Source organism: Aquarana catesbeiana, linkage group LG09 (assembly GCF_042186555.1).
Source record: "Aquarana catesbeiana isolate 2022-GZ linkage group LG09, ASM4218655v1, whole genome shotgun sequence".
NCBI classification, from domain to species: Eukaryota; Metazoa; Chordata; class Amphibia; order Anura; family Ranidae; genus Aquarana; species Aquarana catesbeiana.
The window spans coordinates 40829317-40850894 of NC_133332.1; the positions used below are offsets into that span (position 1 = coordinate 40829317).

The 21578-nt window shown below is 39.4% G+C and overlaps 1 protein-coding gene across 2 annotated transcripts in view; it reads left to right on the forward strand.

Moving 5' to 3' along the window:
- LOC141107537 (HLA class I histocompatibility antigen, C alpha chain-like) overlaps positions 1-21578 on the forward strand; it is a 137579-nt gene that overhangs the window by 73834 nt on the left and 42167 nt on the right. The window contains exons 7-8 of one of the 2 annotated variants that reach the window (XM_073598338.1): positions 12325-12600; positions 14167-17772. The exons of the other annotated variant lie outside the window; for it this stretch is intronic. Coding sequence (XP_073454439.1) covers positions 12325-12600; positions 14167-14303 — 413 coding nt within the window. The 3' untranslated portion in view covers positions 14304-17772. Of the gene's footprint in view, positions 1-12324; positions 12601-14166; positions 17773-21578 lie in introns of those variants that run through there. 2 annotated transcript variants of the gene reach the window in all.

The window sequence follows — 21578 nt, forward strand, 5'->3', positions numbered from 1 at the left end:
GCAGGAGCAGGAATCTTTTTTGTGGAAAAGAAAGACCATTCTTTGCGCCCTTGTGTAGATTATCGGGCACTCAATAAAATTACAATCAAGAACCGCTATCCCTTACCATTAGTGCCAGAACTTTTTCAGAGGCTGGGGTCCGCAGTAGTGTTTTCAAAATTGGATCTTCGTGGTGCCTACAACCTTGTCCGCATTCGCAAGGGAGACGAATGGAAGACTGCTTTCCGTACCCGGTTTGGGCACTTCGAATATTTAGTTATGCCTTTCGGACTCTGTAATGCTCCTGCCACATTTCAGCATTTTGTAAATGACATTTTCAGAGACTACCTTGACCTGTTTGTTGTTATTTATCTAGATGACATTCTAATCTTCTCTTCTTCCCTAGTTGAACACCGCGAACATGTCAGAAATGTTTTGACCCGACTTCGCCTGCACGGCCTTTACGCCAAGCCTGAGAAATGTGTCTTCGAGCAGGAGAGTATTCAGTTCCTTGGTCTTATTATCTCTGTGGAAGGCATCAAAATGGACCCTCAGAAGGTCTCCGCCATTCTGGACTGGCCCGCTCCCACTGACAAGAAAGGGATTCAACGTTTCGTGGGATTTGCGAATTTTTATAGAAAATTCATCAAGGGATTCTCCACCATCATTGCTCCCATTACAAGATTGACCCAACAGGGCCTCAAGTTCCACTGGTCTACGGAAGCTCAGATGGCCTTTACTACGCTGAAGGATCTGTTTGTCTCAGCTTCAGTTTTAAAACATCCTGATTCCACGTTACCCTACATCCTGGAGGTGGACGCTTCGGAGATAGCGGTCGGTGCAGTACTCTCCCAAAGACAGGGCCCTAGGGCTCTTCTGCACCCAGTCGCTTTTTTTTCCCGTAAATTATCAGAAGCAGAAAGGAACTATGACGTGGGTGATCGAGAATTGTTAGCAATCAAAGCTGCGTTGGAGGAATGGCGATACCTGTTAGAGGGAGCAGCCCACCCGATTCTTGTTTATACAGATCACAAGAATCTAGAATATTTAAAGACTGCCAAGAGGTTGAAACCACGACAGGCCAGATGGGCACTGTTTTTTACTAGATTTTCTTTCCATATTACCTACCGCCCCGGGTCAAAAAATATCAAGCCTGACGCTCTGTCACGGATGTACAGCGATTCGGAAGCACCTTCCCCACCAGATACCATCTTGTCCGCAGGGAACTTTCTGTTACTCCAAGGGGATCTACTGTCACAGATTAAGCAAGCCTCCAGGAGCGTTTCCGCTCCACCTGATACAACTCTACAGGCCAGAGATGATCTTCTGTGGTTTAAGGATAGGATCTTCGTACCTCAGGAGGTGCGAACGGCAGCTCTTAGTTCTTGCCATGACCATATGTTAGCTGGCCACTTTGGAGTACATAAAACATCTGAACTTCTTCAGCGCACGTTCTGGTGGCCATCATTAAGAAAGGACTGCAAGGACTACGTGGAAGCATGTGTCACCTGTATCCAAAATAAAGGTAGCAAGTCTAAGGCCTGGGGCCTGTTAAAACCACTATCTGTCCCGGAGAAACCATGGAGGATGATCTCCATGGATTTTATTGTCGAGTTGCCACCTTCTGAAAGTTACACTACGATCTTCGTAATTGTGGATAGATTATCCAAGATGGCACATTTCTTACCAATGAAAGGTACTCCTACTGCTGTTGAAACTGCCAGGACATTTATTAAGGAGGTGGTGAGGCTTCATGGCATCCCTGCCAATATTACTTCCGATCGGGGGGTACAATTCACCTCGAGGTTTTGGAGAGCTCTCTGTGAATTCCTGAAAATTGATCTTGCCTTCTCTTCTGCCTATCACCCCCAAACAAATGGCCAGACGGAGAGAACGAATCAGACGCTGGAGCAGTATCTGCGCTGCTTTTCCTCGTTCTCCCAGGATGATTGGGCTCCGCTTCTTCCCCTTGCCGAATTTGCATACAACAACTCTGTTCATTCCGCTACAAAACAAACACCATTTTTTGCAAATTATGGGTTCCATCCTCTGTTCTTGTCCACTAACATTCCGGAGTGTCCAGTACCAGCTGTTCAAGAAAACCTAAACTTCTTTGAATCGAATAATAAGCTTCTGCAAGAGACTATGGCAAGGACCCAGAACTACAACAAAGAGGTGTTTGATAAGAAGAGAAGGGGGGAGCTTGATCTTAAACCTGGAGATTTGGTTTGGCTATCTACTTTGAATCTAAGATTGGCCTGTCCTTCCAAAAAATTGGGTCCCAAGTTCGTGGGTCCTTTTCCAGTGACAAGAAAAATTAATAATGTGGCCTACGAACTAAAGCTACCAGAATCATTCCGGATTCATCCGGTCTTTCATGTTGCCCTACTCAAACCCGCAGTTCCTGATCCTTTTGTCAACCGGAGGGTCAATCCCCCTGAACCCGTGATCATTGACGGAGAAACTGAATATGAGGTCGAGTCCATTCTGGATTGTAGGAAGAGACGTAACCAAGTCCAGTTCTTGGTAAAGTGGAAGGGGTATGGGCCTGAGGAAAACTCCTGGGAGCCGGAGTCCAACATCCATGCTAGGAGATTGATACTTGCCTTTAAAAGATCTCATCCAAGTAAGATGGCACAGTTGGGCATCCGGAGGCTGCCCCTTGGGAGGGGGCAATGTCATGAAAGACGTCCTGTTAGTTCAGCCGTCGGCGGAAGATCGGTTAACAGAACTATTGTCAGTAGAACCAGAGGACGCGTTCGGAGACGCGTTGACACGAACGGACGCATGCGGGTGCGCGCTAATACGAGCGGGTGTACGCGGGTACACGATGAGACGAACGGGCACGTACGATCGGTACTCGGGCGTGCACGTGTGAACGCGGCGGCGCGCAGACGTGCGGTGTGACAGCTTTTGGCGCCATTAGGCCTATTTAAAGGTGCCTGTCAGCATGCTTCCTTGCTGTCCGGTCTACAGCGTTCCCTGTGACCCTAAGCTTCCAGTATACCTGTTTACCTGATTCCTGTTACCCGGCTCGTTCCTGACTTCTCCTGTTTGCTGCCAGTCCCTGACCTCGGCTTGTCTGACGATTCTCCTGCCTCATCCTTCAGTTATTACCTGCCTGTCTGTTGCCGACCCGGTCCGTGCCCCGACTACTCTCCTGGTTCCGTTTTGTACCTGCTCTGCTTACCTGTGTTTTGACCCGGCCTGTCTGACTTCGTTAAGTGCTTCCAGTGGTACTACAGAACACCTCCCAGTTGCCTGTTGTTCCTGAGTTCCTGTCGGTGGATCCAGTGTTCCTGATAGTTCTTCTGCTGCTGCACCAGAGGTCCGGATCAACCCTACACCTGCCACTTACCAAGCACCTGTGGCCCCCTGTGCTCTTGAGTCCCTGTCTTCTCTATCAGGGGCTCTCGAACCAGAGGCACACGAGAGGCTACTCCTTGCATCCTGGGCTCCACCACCAGGTACGTGACAGTGGCTTAGACATTAATGGCTGTGTGCTCACTCAATAAAAATGTATGAAACAAAAAAATAAAAAATAAACCGCTGGAAACAAAAGTGTGTTGAGTTATTTTGAAGGGACAGCAAATTTACACTGTTATACAAGCTGTACACTCACTACTTTACATTGTAGCAAAGTGTCATTTCTTCAGTGTTGTCACATGAAAAGATATATTAAAATATTTCCAAAAATGTGAGGGGTGTACTCACTTTTGTTAGATACTGTGTACGCGCTGATCATCGCGTGAACCAGGAAGTGCCGGTAAACGGCTTTCCTCGTTTCGCGCTGACAGGGAGAGCGGCTCTCCCTGTCAGAGGGGGGGGGTCTGTGCTGATAATCACATATTAAGCTCCACTCAGCAAATTAGTATTTGTTCCTGCAGCCCTCACTTATAACTGTGCTCATAAGTTTACATACCCTGGCTGAATTTATGATTTCTTGGGCATTTTTCAGAGAAAATGAATGATAACAGAAAAACTTTTCTTTCACTCATGGTTAGTGTTTGGCTGAAGCCATTTATTATCAGTCATCTGTATTTACTCTTTTTAAATCATAATGGCAACAGAAACTACCCAAATGACCCTGATCAAAATTTTACATACCCCAGTTCTTAATATCGTGTATTGCCCCCTTTAACATCATTGACAACTTGAAGTCTTTTGTGGTATTTGTGGATGAGGCTCTTTAGCTTCTCAGATAGTAAAGCTGCCCATTCCTCTTGGCAAAAAGCCTCCAGCTCCTGTAAATTCTTGGCCTGTCTTGCATGAGCTGCACGTTTGAGATCTCCCCAGAGTGGCTCAATGATATTGAGGTCAGGAGACTGAGATGGCCACTCCAGAACCTTCACTTTATTTTGCTGTAGCCAATAACAGGTCGACTTGGCCTTGTGTTTTGGATCATTGTCATGTTGGAATGTCCAAGTATGTCCCATGCACAGCTTCCTGGCTGATGAATGCAAATGTTCCTCCAGTAATTTTTGATAACATGTTGCTTTCATCTTGCCATCAATTTTGACCAGATTTCCTGTGCTTTTGTAGCTCACACATCCCCAAAACTAGACATGTGCAGGATGAAAAAATTAGTTTAGTTTAGTTTCGTTTCGATTCGTTATTTAACTTAATTCGTTTAGTTAAATTCGTTGCATTCATTACATTCGTTTTCGGAATTCGTTTCGTTTCGTATTCGAATTCGAAAAAATTCGACCGCATTCGAAAAAATTTGACCGCATTCGAAAAAATTCGACCGCATTCGAAAAAAACTATCAAATTCGAAAAAATTCTACCACATTCGAAAAAAACTATCAAATTCGAAAAAAACTGTCAAATTCGAAAAATTTCTACCACATTCGAAAAAAACTATCAAATTCGAAAAAATTCTACCACATTCGAAAAAAACTATCAAATTCGAAAAAAACTGTCAAATTCGAAAAATTTCTACCACATTCGAAAAAAACTATTAAATTCGAAAAAATTCTACCACATTCGAAAAAAACTGTCAAATTCGAAAAAATTCTACCACATTCGAAAAAAACTATCAAATTCGAAAAAATTCTACCACATTCGAAAAAAACTATCAAATTCGAAAAAAACTGTCAAATTCGAAAAATTTCTACCACATTCGAAAAAAACTATCAAATTCGAAAAAATTCTACCACATTCGAAAAAAACTGTCAAATTCGAAAAAATTCTACCACATTCGAAAAAAACTGTCAAATTCGAAAAAATTCTACCACATTCGAAAAAAACTATCAAATTCAAAAAAAATGTTACTACATTTGAAAAAAATATTAAATTCGAAAAAATTCTACCACATTCGAAAAAAACTGTCAAATTCGAAAAATTTCTACCACATTCGAAAAAAACTATAAAATTCGAAAAAAACAATAACTGAATTTGAAAAAGTAAACTATATATAACCATTTTGCGAAATTTGAAATTCGTATAGAATGAAATCGAATTCCAATAGAAAAGATTAGGATAGAATAGAAAGTATAAAAGAATAGCATAGAAAAACAATAGATCAGAATAGAAAAAAATATAATATATTGTATTCTAAGCTTTTCTATTTGAATTCGAATTCATTCTGTACCAAATTCCAATTTTGGAAGATGGTTAAATATATATATTATATTTTTTTTCTATTCTGTTCCATTGTTTTTCTATGCTATTCTTTTCTATTCTATTCTAAACTTTTCTATTCGAATTTGAATTAATTCTATGCGAAATTCGAATTTCGGAAGATGGCTTCTAAAACTAGAATTTCGTATAGAATGAATTCGAATTTGAATAGAAAAGATTAGAATAGAAATAGAATAGACTAGAAAAACAATAGAACAGAAGAGAATAAAATATAATATATATATTTTTTTCTATTCTGTTTCATTGTTTTTCTATGCTATACTTTTTTATTCTATTCTAAACATTTCTATTCGAATTTGAATTCATTCTATACGAAATTCGAATTTCGGAAGATGGCTTCTGAAATTCGAATTTCGTATAGAATGAATTTGAATTTGAATAGAAAAGAATAGACTAGAAAAACAATAGAACAGAACAGAATAAAATATAATATATATATTATATCCTATTCTATTCTGTTCTATTATTTTTCTAGTCTATTCTTTCTACTCTATTTTAATCTTTTCTATTCAAATTAATTTTATACGAAATTCGAATTTTGGAAGATGGTTATATATATATATTAAAAAAAATTTTCTATTCTGTTCTATTGTTTTTCTATTATTTTCTATTATATTCTGATCTTTTCTATTTGAATTTAAATTCATTCTATACAAAATTCGAATTTCAGAAAATAGTTATATAGAAATAGAATGAAATCAAATTCTAATAGAAAAGAATATAATAGAAAAACAATAGAACAGAATAGAAAGAAATAAAGAAATATTTTATATATATATATAAAAATAAATAAAACCATCTTCCGAAATTGGAATTTGGTACAGAATGAATTTGAATAGAAAAGATTAGAATAGAATATTTTATATTTTTTTCTATTCTGTTCTATTGTTTTTCTATGCTATTCTTTTATATTATTTTCTGTTCTATTCTAATCTTTTCTATTTGAATTCATTCTGTACCAAATTCCAATTTCGGAAGATGTGTGTGTGTGTGTGTGTATATATATATATATATATATATATATATATATATATATATATATATATATATATATATATATATATATATATATATATATATATATATATATTTTTCTATTCTGTTCTATTGTTTTTCTGTTCTAGTCTTTTCTATTAGAATTCGATTTCATTCTATTTCATTCTGTTTCTGTATAACCATTTTCGGAAATTCAAATTTCGTATAGAATGATTTTGCATTCAAAAGGAAAAGATTAGAATAAAATAGAAAAGAATAGAAAAGAATAGAAAAACAATAGACCAGCATAGAAAAAAAATAAAAATAAAAAATATATATATAAATATATATACCGTATTTATCGGCATATAACACGCACTTTTTTCCCCTTAAAATCAGGGGAAAATCATGGGTGCGTGTTATACGCCGATCCCTTGCGATCCTGAGCTGACAGATCTTCAAAATCGCCGACCGCGATTTGAAAATGGCGCCGAAATACACAGAGCCGGTCCTCGGCTCTTCTCGGCCACTTTCGGCTTCACTCGAGTGCCGCCCGAACCTAGCCGAGTGTACTCGGCTAGGTTCGGATAGCTCCGCTCACAGTCACGCCCATCCTGGGCGGGACTACGAGTGGAGCCGAAAGTGAACGAGAGCCGCCGAGAAGAGCTGAGGACCGGCTCTGTGTATTTTGGCGCTGGCGGCACCATTTTCAAATCGCGGTCGGCGATTTTGAAGTTCAGGATCGCAGGGGATCACAGGATTTTCAAACTGCGAGCTGCAAGGCTGCACTGGGGCAAGGCTGCACTGGGGCAAGGCTGCACTGGGATAAGGCTGCAATGGACACTGGGAAGGCTGCACTGACAAGGCTGCACTGACAAGGCTGCACTGACATGGCTGCACTGGGGCAAGGCTGCACTGAGAAGGCTGCAATGATGGGCATTTAAATGTAAGTTTTTTTCCCTTAAACTTCCCTCCTAAAAGTTTTTTTTTCCTTAAAATTCCCTCCTAAACTTGGGGTGCGTGTTATACGCCAGTGCGTGTTATACGCCGATAAATACGGTAATTTTTTTGTATTATTCTCTTCTATTGTTTTTTTATTCTTTTCTTTTCTATTATTTTATATTCTATAATAGTCTTTTCAATTCAAATTCATTCTATACGAAATTCGAATTTCGGAACATGGCTTCTGAAGTTTGAATTTCTTATAGAATGAATTCGAACAGAAAATAATAGAAAAGAATAGACTAGAAAAACAATAGAACAGAATAGAAGAAAATATAATATATATATATATTATATATTATATTTTCTTCTATTCTGTTCTATTGTTTTTCTAGTCTATTCTTTTCTATTATTTTCTATTCTATTCTAATCTTTTATATTCAAATTTGATTTCGGTCTATATGAAATTCGAATTTTGGAAGATGTTTTATATATATATATATATATATATATATATATATATATATATATATATATAAAAAATTTTCTATTCTGTTTCATTGTTTTTCTATGCTATTCTTTTCTATTCTATTCTAAACTTTTCTATTCGAATTTGAATTCATTCTATACGAAATTCGAATTTCGGAAGATGGCTTCTGAAAGTGGAATTTCGTATAGAATGAATTTGAATTTGAATAGAAAAGATTAGAATAGAAAATAATAGACTAGACAAACAATAGAACAGAATAAAATATAATATATATAATTTTTTGTATTCTGTTCTATTGTTTTTCTAGTCTTTTCTCTTCTACTCTGTTCTAATCTTTTCTATTCAAATTCAAATTCATTTTATAAGAAATTCAAATTTCGGAAGATGGTTTTATATATATATATATATATATATATATATATATATATATATATATATATATATATATATATATATTATACATATACATATACATATACATATATATTATACATATACACACACACATATATATATATATATATAAATAAAACCATCTTCCGAAATTTGAATTTCTTATAATATGAATTCGAATTTGAATAGAAAAGATTAGAATAGAGTAGAAGAGAAAAGACTAGAAAAACAATAGAACAGAATAGAATAAATTATATATATTATATTTTATTCTGTTCTGTTCTATTGTTTGTCTAGTCTATTATTTTCTATTCTAATCTTTTCTATTCAAATTCGAATTCATTCTATACGAAATTCCACTTTCAGAAGCCATCTTCCGAAATTCGAATTTCATATAGAATGAATTCAAATTCGAATAGAAAAGTTAACAATAGAATAGAAAAGAATAGCATAGAAAAACAATGAAACAGAATAGAAAATTATATATATATATATATATATATATATATATATATATATATATATATATATATATATATATATATATATATATATATATATATAAAACAGCTTCCAAATTCGAATTTCATATAGACCGAAATCAAATTTGAATGTAAAAGATTAGAATAGAATAGAAAATAATAGAAAAGAATAGACTAGAAAAACAATAGAACAGAATAGAAGAAAATATAATATATATATTATATTTTCTTCTATTCTGTTCTATTGTTTTTATAGTCTATACTTTTCTATTATTTTCTGTTCTAATCTTTTCTATTCAAATTCGAATTCATTCTATACGAAATTCAAACTTCAGAAGCCATGTACCGAAATTCGAATTTCGTATAGAATGAATTTGAATTTGAATTGAAAATACTATTATAGAATATAAAATAATAGAAAAGAAAAGCATAAAAAAACATATATATATATATATATATATATATATATATATATATATATATATATATATATATATATATATATATATATATATATACATATTCTATTGCTTTATTATTTTATATTCTACCTTATTGTTTTTTTTAGAAAAACGTTTTCTATTTTTTTTTAATTTGATTATGTTTTCGAATTCGATTCGAATATGTTTTCGAATTCGATTCGAATATGTTTTCGAATTCGATTCGAATATGTTTTCGAATTCGATTCGAATATGTTTTCGAATTCGATTCGAATATGTTTTCGAATTCGATTCGAATTCGTTCGTTTTTTTTCGGATTCGTTTAAATTCTTTACTTTTGTCATTCGGAAATTCGGATGCATCCGAATTTCCGAATAATGAAAAATTCGTCCGAATTTCGATTCAGAACGAAACGAAATGCACATGCCTACCCAAAACATCAGCAATCCACCTCTGTGTTTCACAGTAGGAATGGTGTACCTTTCATCATAGGCCTTGTTGACTCCTCTCCAAATGTAGCGTTTATGGTTGTGGCCAAAAAGCTCATTTTTGGTCTCGTCACTCCAAATGACTTTGTGCCAGAAGGTTTGAGGCTTGTCTCTGTGCTGTTTGGCATATTATAAGCAGGATACTTTGTGGAATTTGTGTAGTAATGGCTTTCTTTTGGCGACTTGACCATGCAGCCCATCTTTCTTCAAGTGCCACCTTATTGTGCATCTTGAAACAGCCACAGCACATCTTTTCAGAGAGTCCTGTATTTCACCTGAAGTTATCTGTGGGTTTTTCTTTGCATCCCGAACAATTTTCCTGGCAGTTGTGGCTGAAATTTTAGTTGGTCTACCTGACCGTGGTTTGGTTTCAACAGAACCCCTCATTTTCCACTTCTTGAATTGAGAATGCCAAGGAATTGGCGTTGGCATTCTCAATTCCTTTTGATATCCTTTTATATCCCTTTCCTGTTTTATACAGTTCAACTACCTTTTCCTGCAGATCCTTTGACAATTATTTTCCTTTCCCCATGACTCAGAATCCAGAAACGTCAGTGCAGCACTGGATGAAAGATACAAGGGTCTGTCAGGAGTCCAGAAACTCATTGACCTTTTATACACACACACTAATTACAAGCAAACAGATCACAGGTGAGGATGGTTACCTTTAACCACTTAAGGACCAGCCTCTATTTGGATTTAAGGTGTTTACATGTTTAAAACAGGTTTTTTTGCTAGAAAATTACTTAGAACCCCCAAACATTATAGATGGTTTTTCTTCTAACACCCTAGAGAATAAAATGGCGGTCGTTGCAATACTTTTTTTTGCACCGTATTTGCGCAGCGGTCTTAAAAGCGCACTTTTTTTGAATAAAAAAATAACACCACAGTAAAGTTAGCCCAATTTTTTTTATATTGTGAAACATAATGTTACGCCAAGTAAATTGATACCCAACATGTCACACTTCAAAATTGCGCCCGCTCGTGGAATGGCGTCAAACTTTTACCCTCAAAAATCTCCATAGGCGACGTTTAAAAAATTCTACAGGTTGCATATTTTGTGGTACAGAGGAGATCTAGGGCTAGAATTATTGCTCTCACTCTACCGGTCATGGCGATACCTCACATGTGTGGTTTGACCACCGTTGTCATATGCGTGCGCTACTCGCTTATGTGTTCAATTCTGCGCGCGAGCTCGTCAGGACGGGGGTTTTTAAAAAAAAATGTTTATTTTTATTATTTATTTTACATTATTTTATTTATTTTTGCACTGTTTTTTTTTTTTTAAAATGTGGCACTTTTATTCCTATTACAAGAAATGTAAACATCCCTTGTAATAGAAAAAAGCATGACAGGACCTCTTAAATATGAGATCTGGGGTCAAAAAGACCTCAGATCTCATGTTTACACTAAAATGCAATAAAAAAAAAAAAAAGTCATTTAAAAAAATGACATTTGAAAAAATGTGCCTTTAAGAGGCATTTTGACATCGCTTCCGCCCAGCAGTGTCATGGAGACGAGTGGGCGCCATCTTAGCCTCACTCATCTCCAGGCACAGGACGGAGATGGATGCGATCGCCTCCGCCGCTACCGACAGCTCTGGTAAGCGGCGGAGGGCACCGGATCGCGGCGGGAGGGGTGGCCCTCTCCCTCCACCGATAAAAGTGATCTTGCGGCGAATCCGCCATAGGGACCACTTTTATCTGAAAGCCGGCAGCCGCACGAAAACGGGGATACCAGGGTTATGGCATCTAGCTGCTGCCATAACAACGATATACCCCTTCAAAGTTTGAACGTACATCGTTGTGCGGCGGCCGGCAAGTGGTTAATAGCCATTCATATCCCGTGGGGCAACTTGTGTGCATGTAATCAGGCCAAAATCACCAGGGTATGTAAACTTTTGATCAGGGTCATTTGGGTAGTTTCTGTTGCTACTATGATTTAAAAAGAGTAAACACAGTTAATTGATAATAAATGGCTTCAGCCAAACACTAACCATGAGTGTAAGAAAAGTTTTTGTGTTATCATTCATATTCTCTGAAAAATGGCCAAGAAATCAAAAATTCTGCCAGGGTATGTAAACTTATGAGCACAACTGTACCTCTAGAAGGTATTGTCAGTGGGAAATGGTCTCCGATATGCCAACAGCACCATGGAATGGAACAAGCCTGCTCACTATTTAATGGAATTTGGAACTCGAAAATAATCTGCAGGCAGCTGAATGATAATGGAAATTGGAAGTTTGCACTATGAGGCTGGCAGAGACAACATTTGTTTGATTTGATGAAAATTTGATCAAAGAAGATGTGTGTAATTTTAAAAATCAAAACAATGCTTACAGCTCAGTTTGAGAATCATTTGTTTTTTTAATCATTTTCTAGTTTGAATTGATCATTGTATGACTTTGTCAAATCTTTGGCGGGTTGATTAAAAATGCATTCTGTCTATGGTCATACTTAACCCTCCATTATTCCACGCATCTCTTCTTGCAGAACCACCAGTTGTAATAGTGACACAGATGCTTATCACAAATTCCACTTACCGGTTGAACTGCCAGGCATATGGGCACTACCCCAGGACCATCTCCATGACGTGGTACAAGAATGGAGAGCCAATATCAGAGAGTTTGATGGAAAGAGTGACCTTACCTCTTCCCGACATCACCTACCTCACCTGGCTATTGTTGAACATCACTCTCAAGCAGGATGATGTCTACACCTGTAGCGTCACTCATAGCAGCCTGACATCACCACTCATGGCAGAATGGAGTACGTTTTATAACATACTAGAAATAATAATAATAATAATAATAATAATAATAATAAAAGAGAATTGTAAGCTTAAGCACATATTCATTTTTACAGCAGTTTCTAGCTGTAACACATTTGCTATAAATGTTTTACCTACCATTTACCCTTTATGTTATGCCTTCAGCTAACAACTGAATCTTTTACTTCTCCCATCAGCTCATCCCTCATAGTGATGTAGCACCCTGGAGTTTAGGCAGGGTTGCTCCTCACAAATTTACTTGCCAAGAGTAGTTATCCTGGTTGATTGTTAGATATCTATTGATTTTTCCTTAAGTTTGGTCTTGTTGAACTTTTCTCTAATACCACTAGATGGTCGGGTACTCGGTGGTACTAGATATGAGAAGGGCAACTAATATGGCGTATCTCAGCCAATGGGCAGGGGTTTTCCTGAATCCCTTGGCCTGCTGGGAGAGCCTATATATTTGGGTGGAGTCAGGTGATCTGTGTTCTGTGACACCTGGATGGCTCTCTGGGTGGCGTGTGGCCCGGGCTGCTAGGCTGGAGATGGGCCTATCCTGTGCACATCTGGCTTCTAGGCTGTCTGATGGCCTATCCAGAAGCAAGAGAGCAGCGCAGGGTTGGAATTGTGGCTCGCAGTCCAACCAAAAGTGACGGTTCTGCCGGCCAGGGAACCTGTCGTGGTCGGAGGTAGAGGGGAAGCTGTCAGTAGTAAGTGACTATCCGCCTAATTACCAGGAACCACAGCGATTAGCTGAAGCAAATACCCGAGCAGCCTCATGAAAAGAAGACAGTTAAAGCTGAAGGTATAACAATTTTTGCATAGGAACGTTGGTCCAACTTGGACCAATGTAAGTATGGATGTGCCATACCTCTGGGAACCCGGAGTAACTGGAAATCACTCTAGTAGGCACTTGGCATTGAGGAAATGCAAAGTGTTCCCTGAATGGCACCTGTGCAGCATGAGCAAACTCCTGTATTCTAGTGCAGCAGGGCAACCCTTTCAGCATTGGACCCAGAAGCTAGTGGAAGTGGAAGCTAGTGGTGCTTACTACAGTGATTTCCAGATTCCACAGAATCCCACTGGTATGGCACATACATATTTACATAGGTCCAAACTATACCAATGTAATTATTGCCATACCCAGAATTCATCTTTAATACTCACCTCTCCCACTATCCATGCCAACAGTTTATGTCTCTATTGAAGAGAAACCAAGACTTGATGAATCTTGACAGTTCCAGGAGTGTCAAATTCTTGGACCCCTTTGTGCTCTGATGTTCCTTCTGACAGTTTCTAGACATCACTACAAGACAAAGTAGTGGTGCAGGGGTCAGCAGATAAAATGCTAAGGATCTTTTAAACAAGTATATACCTTACTTACATTAGTATACTTTTTGTTGTTGTTTACCAAAGGACCAGTTAGCTGACCTAGCCTGCTTTAAATGGCAGTGATAAAACATATTCCTGGCCAATTTAGCATAGTAATCTAAGAAAAAGAGATACATAGTGACCATTTCAGTTGACTGTTCAGATCATAATTATGTTGTGTTTCCTTTATGCAGGGCTGTCTGGAGAGTCATCTGAAGATAGCAGAGGCATGTCTAATGGAGGGGTAATTGCCATATGTGTGGGTATATCCCTGCTGGTGGTTCTCACAGTGTTTGCTGCTGTATCGATTGCAAAGAACAGAAGACGGTGATGGATCACAATGTGGATACGATCCCTGATGTGTCTGTTTATTAGAAATGGGCTGAACACCCTAACTAACCCAAACGGCAAACGCCATTGAAGTCTATTCTAGCCAAAGAGGAAAAATCAAAAGTGCCCATTTTGAAGGCTTATATGCAAGTAATTGGCCGTAAAAGGGGTATGGGGGTCCAGGTACTGTCCTGGGAGACATGTACCAATGCAAACATTTTTTTTCAAAAAGGATAATTTTTTCAGCATCAGTGATTTTAACTACTTCAGCCCCGGAAGATTTGGCTGCTCAATGACCAGGCCATTTTTTGCGATTTGGCACTGCATCAATTTAACTGACAATAGCGCGGTCGTGCAATGTTGTACCCAAACAAAATTGACATCCTTTTTTCCCCCACAAATAGAGTTTTCATTTGGTGGTATTTGATCACCTCTGCGGTTTTATTTTTTGTGCTATAAACAAAAGAAGAGCGACAATTTTGAAAAAACACAATATCTTTTACTTTTTGCTATAATAAATATCCCAATTTAAAAAAACAAAAAATGAATTTTTAGGCCAATATATATTCCTCTACACATTTTTGGTGAAAAAAAAAATCGCAATAAGCGTATATTGATTGGTTTGCACAAAAGTTATAGCATCTACAAAATAGGGGATAGATTTATGGCATTTTTATTATTATTTTTTTTTACTAGTAATGGCGGTGATGAGTGATTTTTATCGGGACATTGGGATATTGCGGCAGACACATCGGACACTTTTGACACATTTTTGGGACCAGTGACAATTATACAGCGATCAGTGCTATAAAAATACACTGATTACTGTATAAATGTCACTGGCAGTGAAGGGGTTAACACTAGGGGGCGATCAAGGGGTTAACTGTGTTCCCTCACTGTGTTCTAACTGTGGGGGGAGGGAACTGACTAGGAGAGAAGACAGATCGGTGTTCATAATCAGTATGAACACACGATCAGTCTCCTCTCCCCTGAGAGAACCACGAGCGATTGCGGGTGCCCAGCGGTCATCGGCCCCGCTAGGCACTCGCATCGGCTTTGGCGGCGAGCCGCGGGCACACGCGTGCCCCCTAGTGGCCAAAAGGCAAAGCGACATAAGGTAACGTCGTTTTGCCCAGGGGAGCCAACCTACCGCAGTAAAACTGCGGCGGCTGGTTCGGAAGCGCTTAATGATGCTTAAAAAAAATAAAAGTGAAAAATTCCTTTAAATATAGTGCCCGGGGGTCCCTTTAGTCTGTATGTAAAGTGGTGCATTTGCATGCTGTAGCAAAAATGTAATTTCTAAACAAAAGGGATGTGGCCCTTGTCCCAATCAACATGACAAGGTGCTTTGAGGTAGAGGGGCAGAGCCCCTCTGCCCCATACCACCCACCCATCAAGTGGCCTGGTATGGTTCAGGAGGGGGGGGAGCACTTGCCCACAACTCCTTTTTTCTGATCTGCCAGGCTGCATGCTCGGATAAGAGTCTGGTATGGATTTTGGGGGGGACCATATGCCATTTTTCTTTTTTTTTTTTTAAGCAGCAATTTTTTTATTCATCTGTCAGCGGGGAAACCTATTGACAGCTGATGACTCATCGGTTGTTAAGGATGCCGTAGCCTACATTCGGGTGTTGGACGAATGGCCCAGACAGACAATGTTCGGCCTGAACTTATGTACAGCCCGAACCATCCACCCAACACCTCTGTTTATATATGAACCCCCCCTGTTCGGTTCGCAGCATAACTCCCGAAAAGGGGAAAAGTTCTAACCCAAATGGCAAACGCTATTGAAGTCTATGGGAGCCGAAGAGGAAAAATCAAAAGTTTTTTTGAAGGCTTATATGCAAGTAATTGGCCATAAAATGGGTATTGAGGGTCCAGGTACTGCCCTGGGAGAGATGTACCAATGCAAACATTTTTTTAAAAAAGGATAATTTTTTCAGGAGCAGTGATTTTAACCACTTCAGCCCCGGAAGATTTGGCTGCTCAATGACCTACATTCGGGTGTTGGATTAATGGGCCGGACAGCCAATGTTCGGCCTGAACTTATGTTCGGCCCGAACCATCCACCCAACACCTCTGTTTATATATGATTGGGTAGAACAGGGGTGTCCAACCTTTTGACCTTTCTGGAAGAAGAGGAATTGTGTTGGGCCATACATAAAATACACTAATAATAAGGATATCTGATGAGCAGAAAAATGTGGGCAGTCACTGATATAGATAACCAGAGTAAAAAAGTCATATTTTTTTTGGAATATTTTTACTATAAATGTAAAAGAGGGCAACATAAAACTAGTACAATATTTGGCACTGTTTTTGATACACTAACACATCACTATCTGGTTGGATGGATATAGTAGCAATTCTAAATTAATTCTTAAGGTGCTCATTAGATATTTTGGTTCTAATATTGTCCTACATGTGCCTCATTCTTGAAAATAGTTGCTCACAAAAAAAAAAACAGATGACATGAATAAGGCGTGATTGTGAAGAGTGGGAGATTTTTCTTTGGGAAGATAAAACTTATAAAAGACCAGAAAAGACACTGCCAAATTTTGTGTTCGTTAAGTGTAAATGCATTTTTACAAAAAAAGTTCCTCCCAAAAATCCACATTTTTAAGTAAGTTTACAATATTGTGTTGGCCCGCATTCATAGTCATCTCAGCCCGTGGGCTATAGGTTGGACATAGATGATCCCAATGTTAGTTTTACCTATTTTGTTCACCATGTGATCACTGACATCATAGTCAAATGAGAAATCTAGTTTCTTTATGTTCATTTATCATAGGATACATAGGATATCACCATTCAAGTGTATTTCCAATATGTAGTATTTGTCATATAAGATGTAATTTTTATCTTTAAAATAAATTTTACACTAATTATTATGGAATGTAAATAAACAATTAAAAAAAAATATATTATGGGGTCAAAACTAAAAAGATAGAGGAATGAAAAAAGAAGAAGAAATGAAAGAAAGAAAAAGCAGGAGAAAAAAAAAAAAAGTGCCACGGACGTGATCCCATCACGAAGCAGGTACGTGTGTAAGCAGGTTAACCACTTGCCGGCCAGCCATACTACATGTACTGTGGCAGGTCAGCTCTATTGCGCCAAACCTCGTACCTGTACGTCATTTCGTGCAATAGACAGCGGGGGCGCTGGGACGTGCCGATCCTTCCCCAGAGAGGCAGAACAGTGATCTGCCTAGGTAAACAAGGCAGATCGCCGTTCTGACAGGAAAGAACACAGCGATCTTGTGTTCCTGCTAAGCAGGAACATGGATCTCTGTGTTCATCCAGTCAGTTCATCCCCCCACACAGTTAGAAAGCATCCCCTAGGGACACACTTAACCCTTTGAGCGCCCCTGGTGTTAACCCCTTCCCTGCCAGTGTCATTAGTACATATACACATACCACCAAAAGAAAGCTCTATTTGTGGGAAAAAAAGCACATACATTTTATTTGTGTACAGCATCGCATGACCGCGCAATTGTTAACCACTTACCTACTGGGCACTTAAACCCCCTTCCTAACCAGACCAATTTTTAGCTTTCGGTGCTCTCACATTTTGAATGACAATTACTCAGTCATGCAACACTGTACCCATATGAAATGTTTGTCCTTTTTTTCACACAAACAGAGATTTCTTTTGGTGGTATTTAATCACCGCTGTTTTTTCTTTTTTTGCGCTATAAAAGAAAAAGACAGAAAATTCTTTAAAAAATTGCATTTTTTCTTCGTTTCAGTTATAAAATTTTGCAAATTAGTACTTTTTCTTCATAAATTTTGGTCAAAATGTATACTGCTATATATCTTTGGTAAAAATAACCCAAATTGGTGTATAGTGAAAGTTATAGAGTCTACAAGCTATGGTGCCAATCTCTGAAAATGTATCACACCTGATGCACTGATGGACTATCTCATTTCTTGAGATCCTAACAAGTAAGGAAAGTACAAATACACCCCCCCCCCCAATGACCCCTTTTGGAAAGTAGACACTCCAAGTTATTTAGTAAGAGGCATGGTGAGTTTTTTGAAGTTGCAATTTTTTCCCACAATTCTTTGCAAAATCAAGATTTTTTTTTCACAAAATTGTCATATTAGCAGGTTATTTCTCACACACAGCATATGCATACCACCCACACAACCACACAATTACACCCCAAAACACATTCTGCTACTCCTCCTGAGTATGGCAATACCACATGTGTGAGACCTTTATACAGCGTGACCACATACAGAGGCCCAACATTGAGGGAGCACCTTCAGGTGTTCTAGGAGCATAAATTACACATATAATTTTTTGACAACCTCTTATACTTTTGAAGGCTCTGGAGCACCGGGACAATGGAAACGCCCCAAAAATGACCCCATTTTGGAAAGAAAACACTCCAACGTAGAATTCATGAGGCATAATGTGTCTTTTGTCATATTTTTCTACAAGTTTTTGGAAAATATGGAAAGAAAATTAAAACGCATTTTTTTTTTACACAAAGTTATCCATTTATACAATATTTCTAACACATAGCATGTACAAACCAAAAATTACACCCCAAAATAGATTTCCTACTCCTTCTGAATATGGCAATACCACATGTGGGAGACTCTTCCACAGCCTGGCCACATACAGAGGCCCAACATGCAGGGAGCACCATCAGGCATTCTAGGGGCATAAATGTCAAATCTAATTTGACTACCTATTACACTTTTGTGAGGCAATGCAGTGGCATAGATGAGAACTGATGTGGCATGGATGAGCATGAATGGGGATGGATGAGCCAGGGATGGGGATGGCTGAGCATGGTTGAGCCATAAATGTGGATGGCTGAGTATGGATGGGATGGCTGAGCATGAATGAGTATGGCTGGGTATGGTTGAGTATGGCTGAGTATGGATGGGATGGCTGAGTACAGATGGGATGGCTGAGTATGGCTGGGTATGGCTGGGTATGCCTGAGTATGGCTGGAGATGGCTGGGTATGGCTGGATATGTCTGGGTATGGCTGGATATGGCTGGGTATGGCTGAGTATGGCTGGATATGGCAGGGCACAGCTTAGTATGGCTGAGTACGGCTGGGTATGACTGAGTATGGCTGGGTATGGTTGGGTATGGCTGGGTATGGTTGGGTATGGCTGAGTATGGCTGGATGAGTATTGCCGAGTATGGATGGCCGAGCATGGGTGGATGGATGAGTATTGCTGAGTATGGATGAGTATGACAGAGGGATGGCTGAGCATGAATTGCTGGATGACTGTCAGTGGGATGGCTGAGCATGGATGTATGGCTGGATGAGTATGACAGAGGGATGGCTGAGCATGGATGGATAGATGAGGCTGCAATGGGCACAGATCAGCATTGTGGGCACTATAGATCCAGCCCACAGTGCTGCTGCACCTGATCTCTCCCCTCTCTGCTCACACTGTACCGATTGGTACAGAGAGGGGAGAGAGGAACAGGACATGACGCCGGTTTGTTTACAAGTGATGACGGAGCCATCACATGGTAAACGGCCACTGTCAGTGCTCAGACCATACGCCGCACACTGCATCAAATCGGTCTGCTTCCCAGAAGGAAGCCTCTTCTAAAGATGATGCACAAGAAAGCCCGCAAACAGTTTGCTGACGACAAGCAGACTAAGGACATGGCTTACTGGAACCATGTGCTGTGGTCTGATGAGACCAAGATAAACTTATTTGGTTCAGATGATGTCAAGCGTGTGTGGCTGCAACCAGGTGAGGAGTACAAAGACAAGTGTGTCTTGCCTACAGTCAAGCATGGTGGTGGGAGTGTCATGGTCTGGGGCTGCATGAGTGCTGCCGGCACTGGGGAGCTACAGTTCATTGAGGGAACCATGAATGCCAACATGTACTGTGATATGCTGAAGCAGAGCATGATCCCCTCCCTTCAGAGTCTGGGCCGCAGGGCAGTATTCCTACATTATAATGACCCCAAACACACCTCCAAGACGACCACTGCCTTGCTAAAGAAGCTGAGGGTAAATGTGATGGACTGGCCAAGCATGTCTTCAGACCTAAACCCTATTGAGCATCTGCGGGGCATCCTCAAATGGAAGGTGGAGGAGCGCAAGGTCTCTAACATCCACCAACTCTGTGATGTCATCATGGAGGAGTGGAAGAGGACTCCAGTGGCAATCTGTGAAGCTCTGGTGAACTCCATGCCCAAGAGGGTTAAGGCAGTGCTGGAAAATAATGGTGGCTACACAAAATGTTGACACTTTGTGGCTAATTTGGACTTTTTCACTTGGTTGTGTACTCACTTGTGTTGCCAGCGGTTTAAACATTAATGGCTGTGTGTTGAGTTATTTTGAGGGGACAGCAAATTTACACTGTTATACAAGCTGTACACTCACTACTTTACATTGTAGCAAAGTGTAATTTCTTCAGTGTTGTTACATGAAAAGATAGAATAAAATATTAATAAAAATGTGAGGGGTGTATTAACTTTTGTGAGATACTGTATGTCTTCACAATGGTCCATTGTGCTTCTGTTGTGGTTTTAAAAATCCTGCTTGCAGCATTTTTGGTCAGTTAAAGAAAACCGCACCAAAAACGCACCTCCATGTTGAAATGCATTGAAAATGCACAAAGAATGCATCTAGAACGCACCCGTGTTACGTTTTTGATGCGCTTTTTGAGTCACATGACTTATGAAAAACACACCATAAGCATAATAAAATCCCGGTAAAGTTGCAGGAAAATCGTGGTAAAGTCTTGTGTGCATTTTCAGCACCATTATCGGCACCTTGTTCTCTTATTGGCAAATGGCGATAACACCATTTTGTGCACTGAGGCCCAGCAGGTAAGGAGTCTGGAGGAAAAACAAACATAGAAAGCATAATGATTATCAATGTACGGAGAAGGAACAAGGAGGGGGAAAAAAAGAAACTAAACAATTCCCCCTCCTTGGTTGGGCCCTAAACCTGATGTTAAAACATACCCAAGTACAACGGTGACGTCACTATCAGGCAGATGGACAGAAAAGGAAATGGACTACCCGGAAGTCGCAGGCGCATAAACCGCCACGCGCGTGCGCCACCAGCCAACATGACGCACACGTCATGCAGACAACATGGCGCATGCGCAGCGACATCACGCACACGTGCCACGGAGGGACGTGACGTATCGATGTCCCACCAGCACGACAAGGCATCCTCTGATGACATGGTCGTCATGGACACAAAGGGGACGAGGCAGTCCGCGTTGGTGTGGCAGACTCCACATACCAAAACGGCCTCTATTGAAGAGACCATTTGTG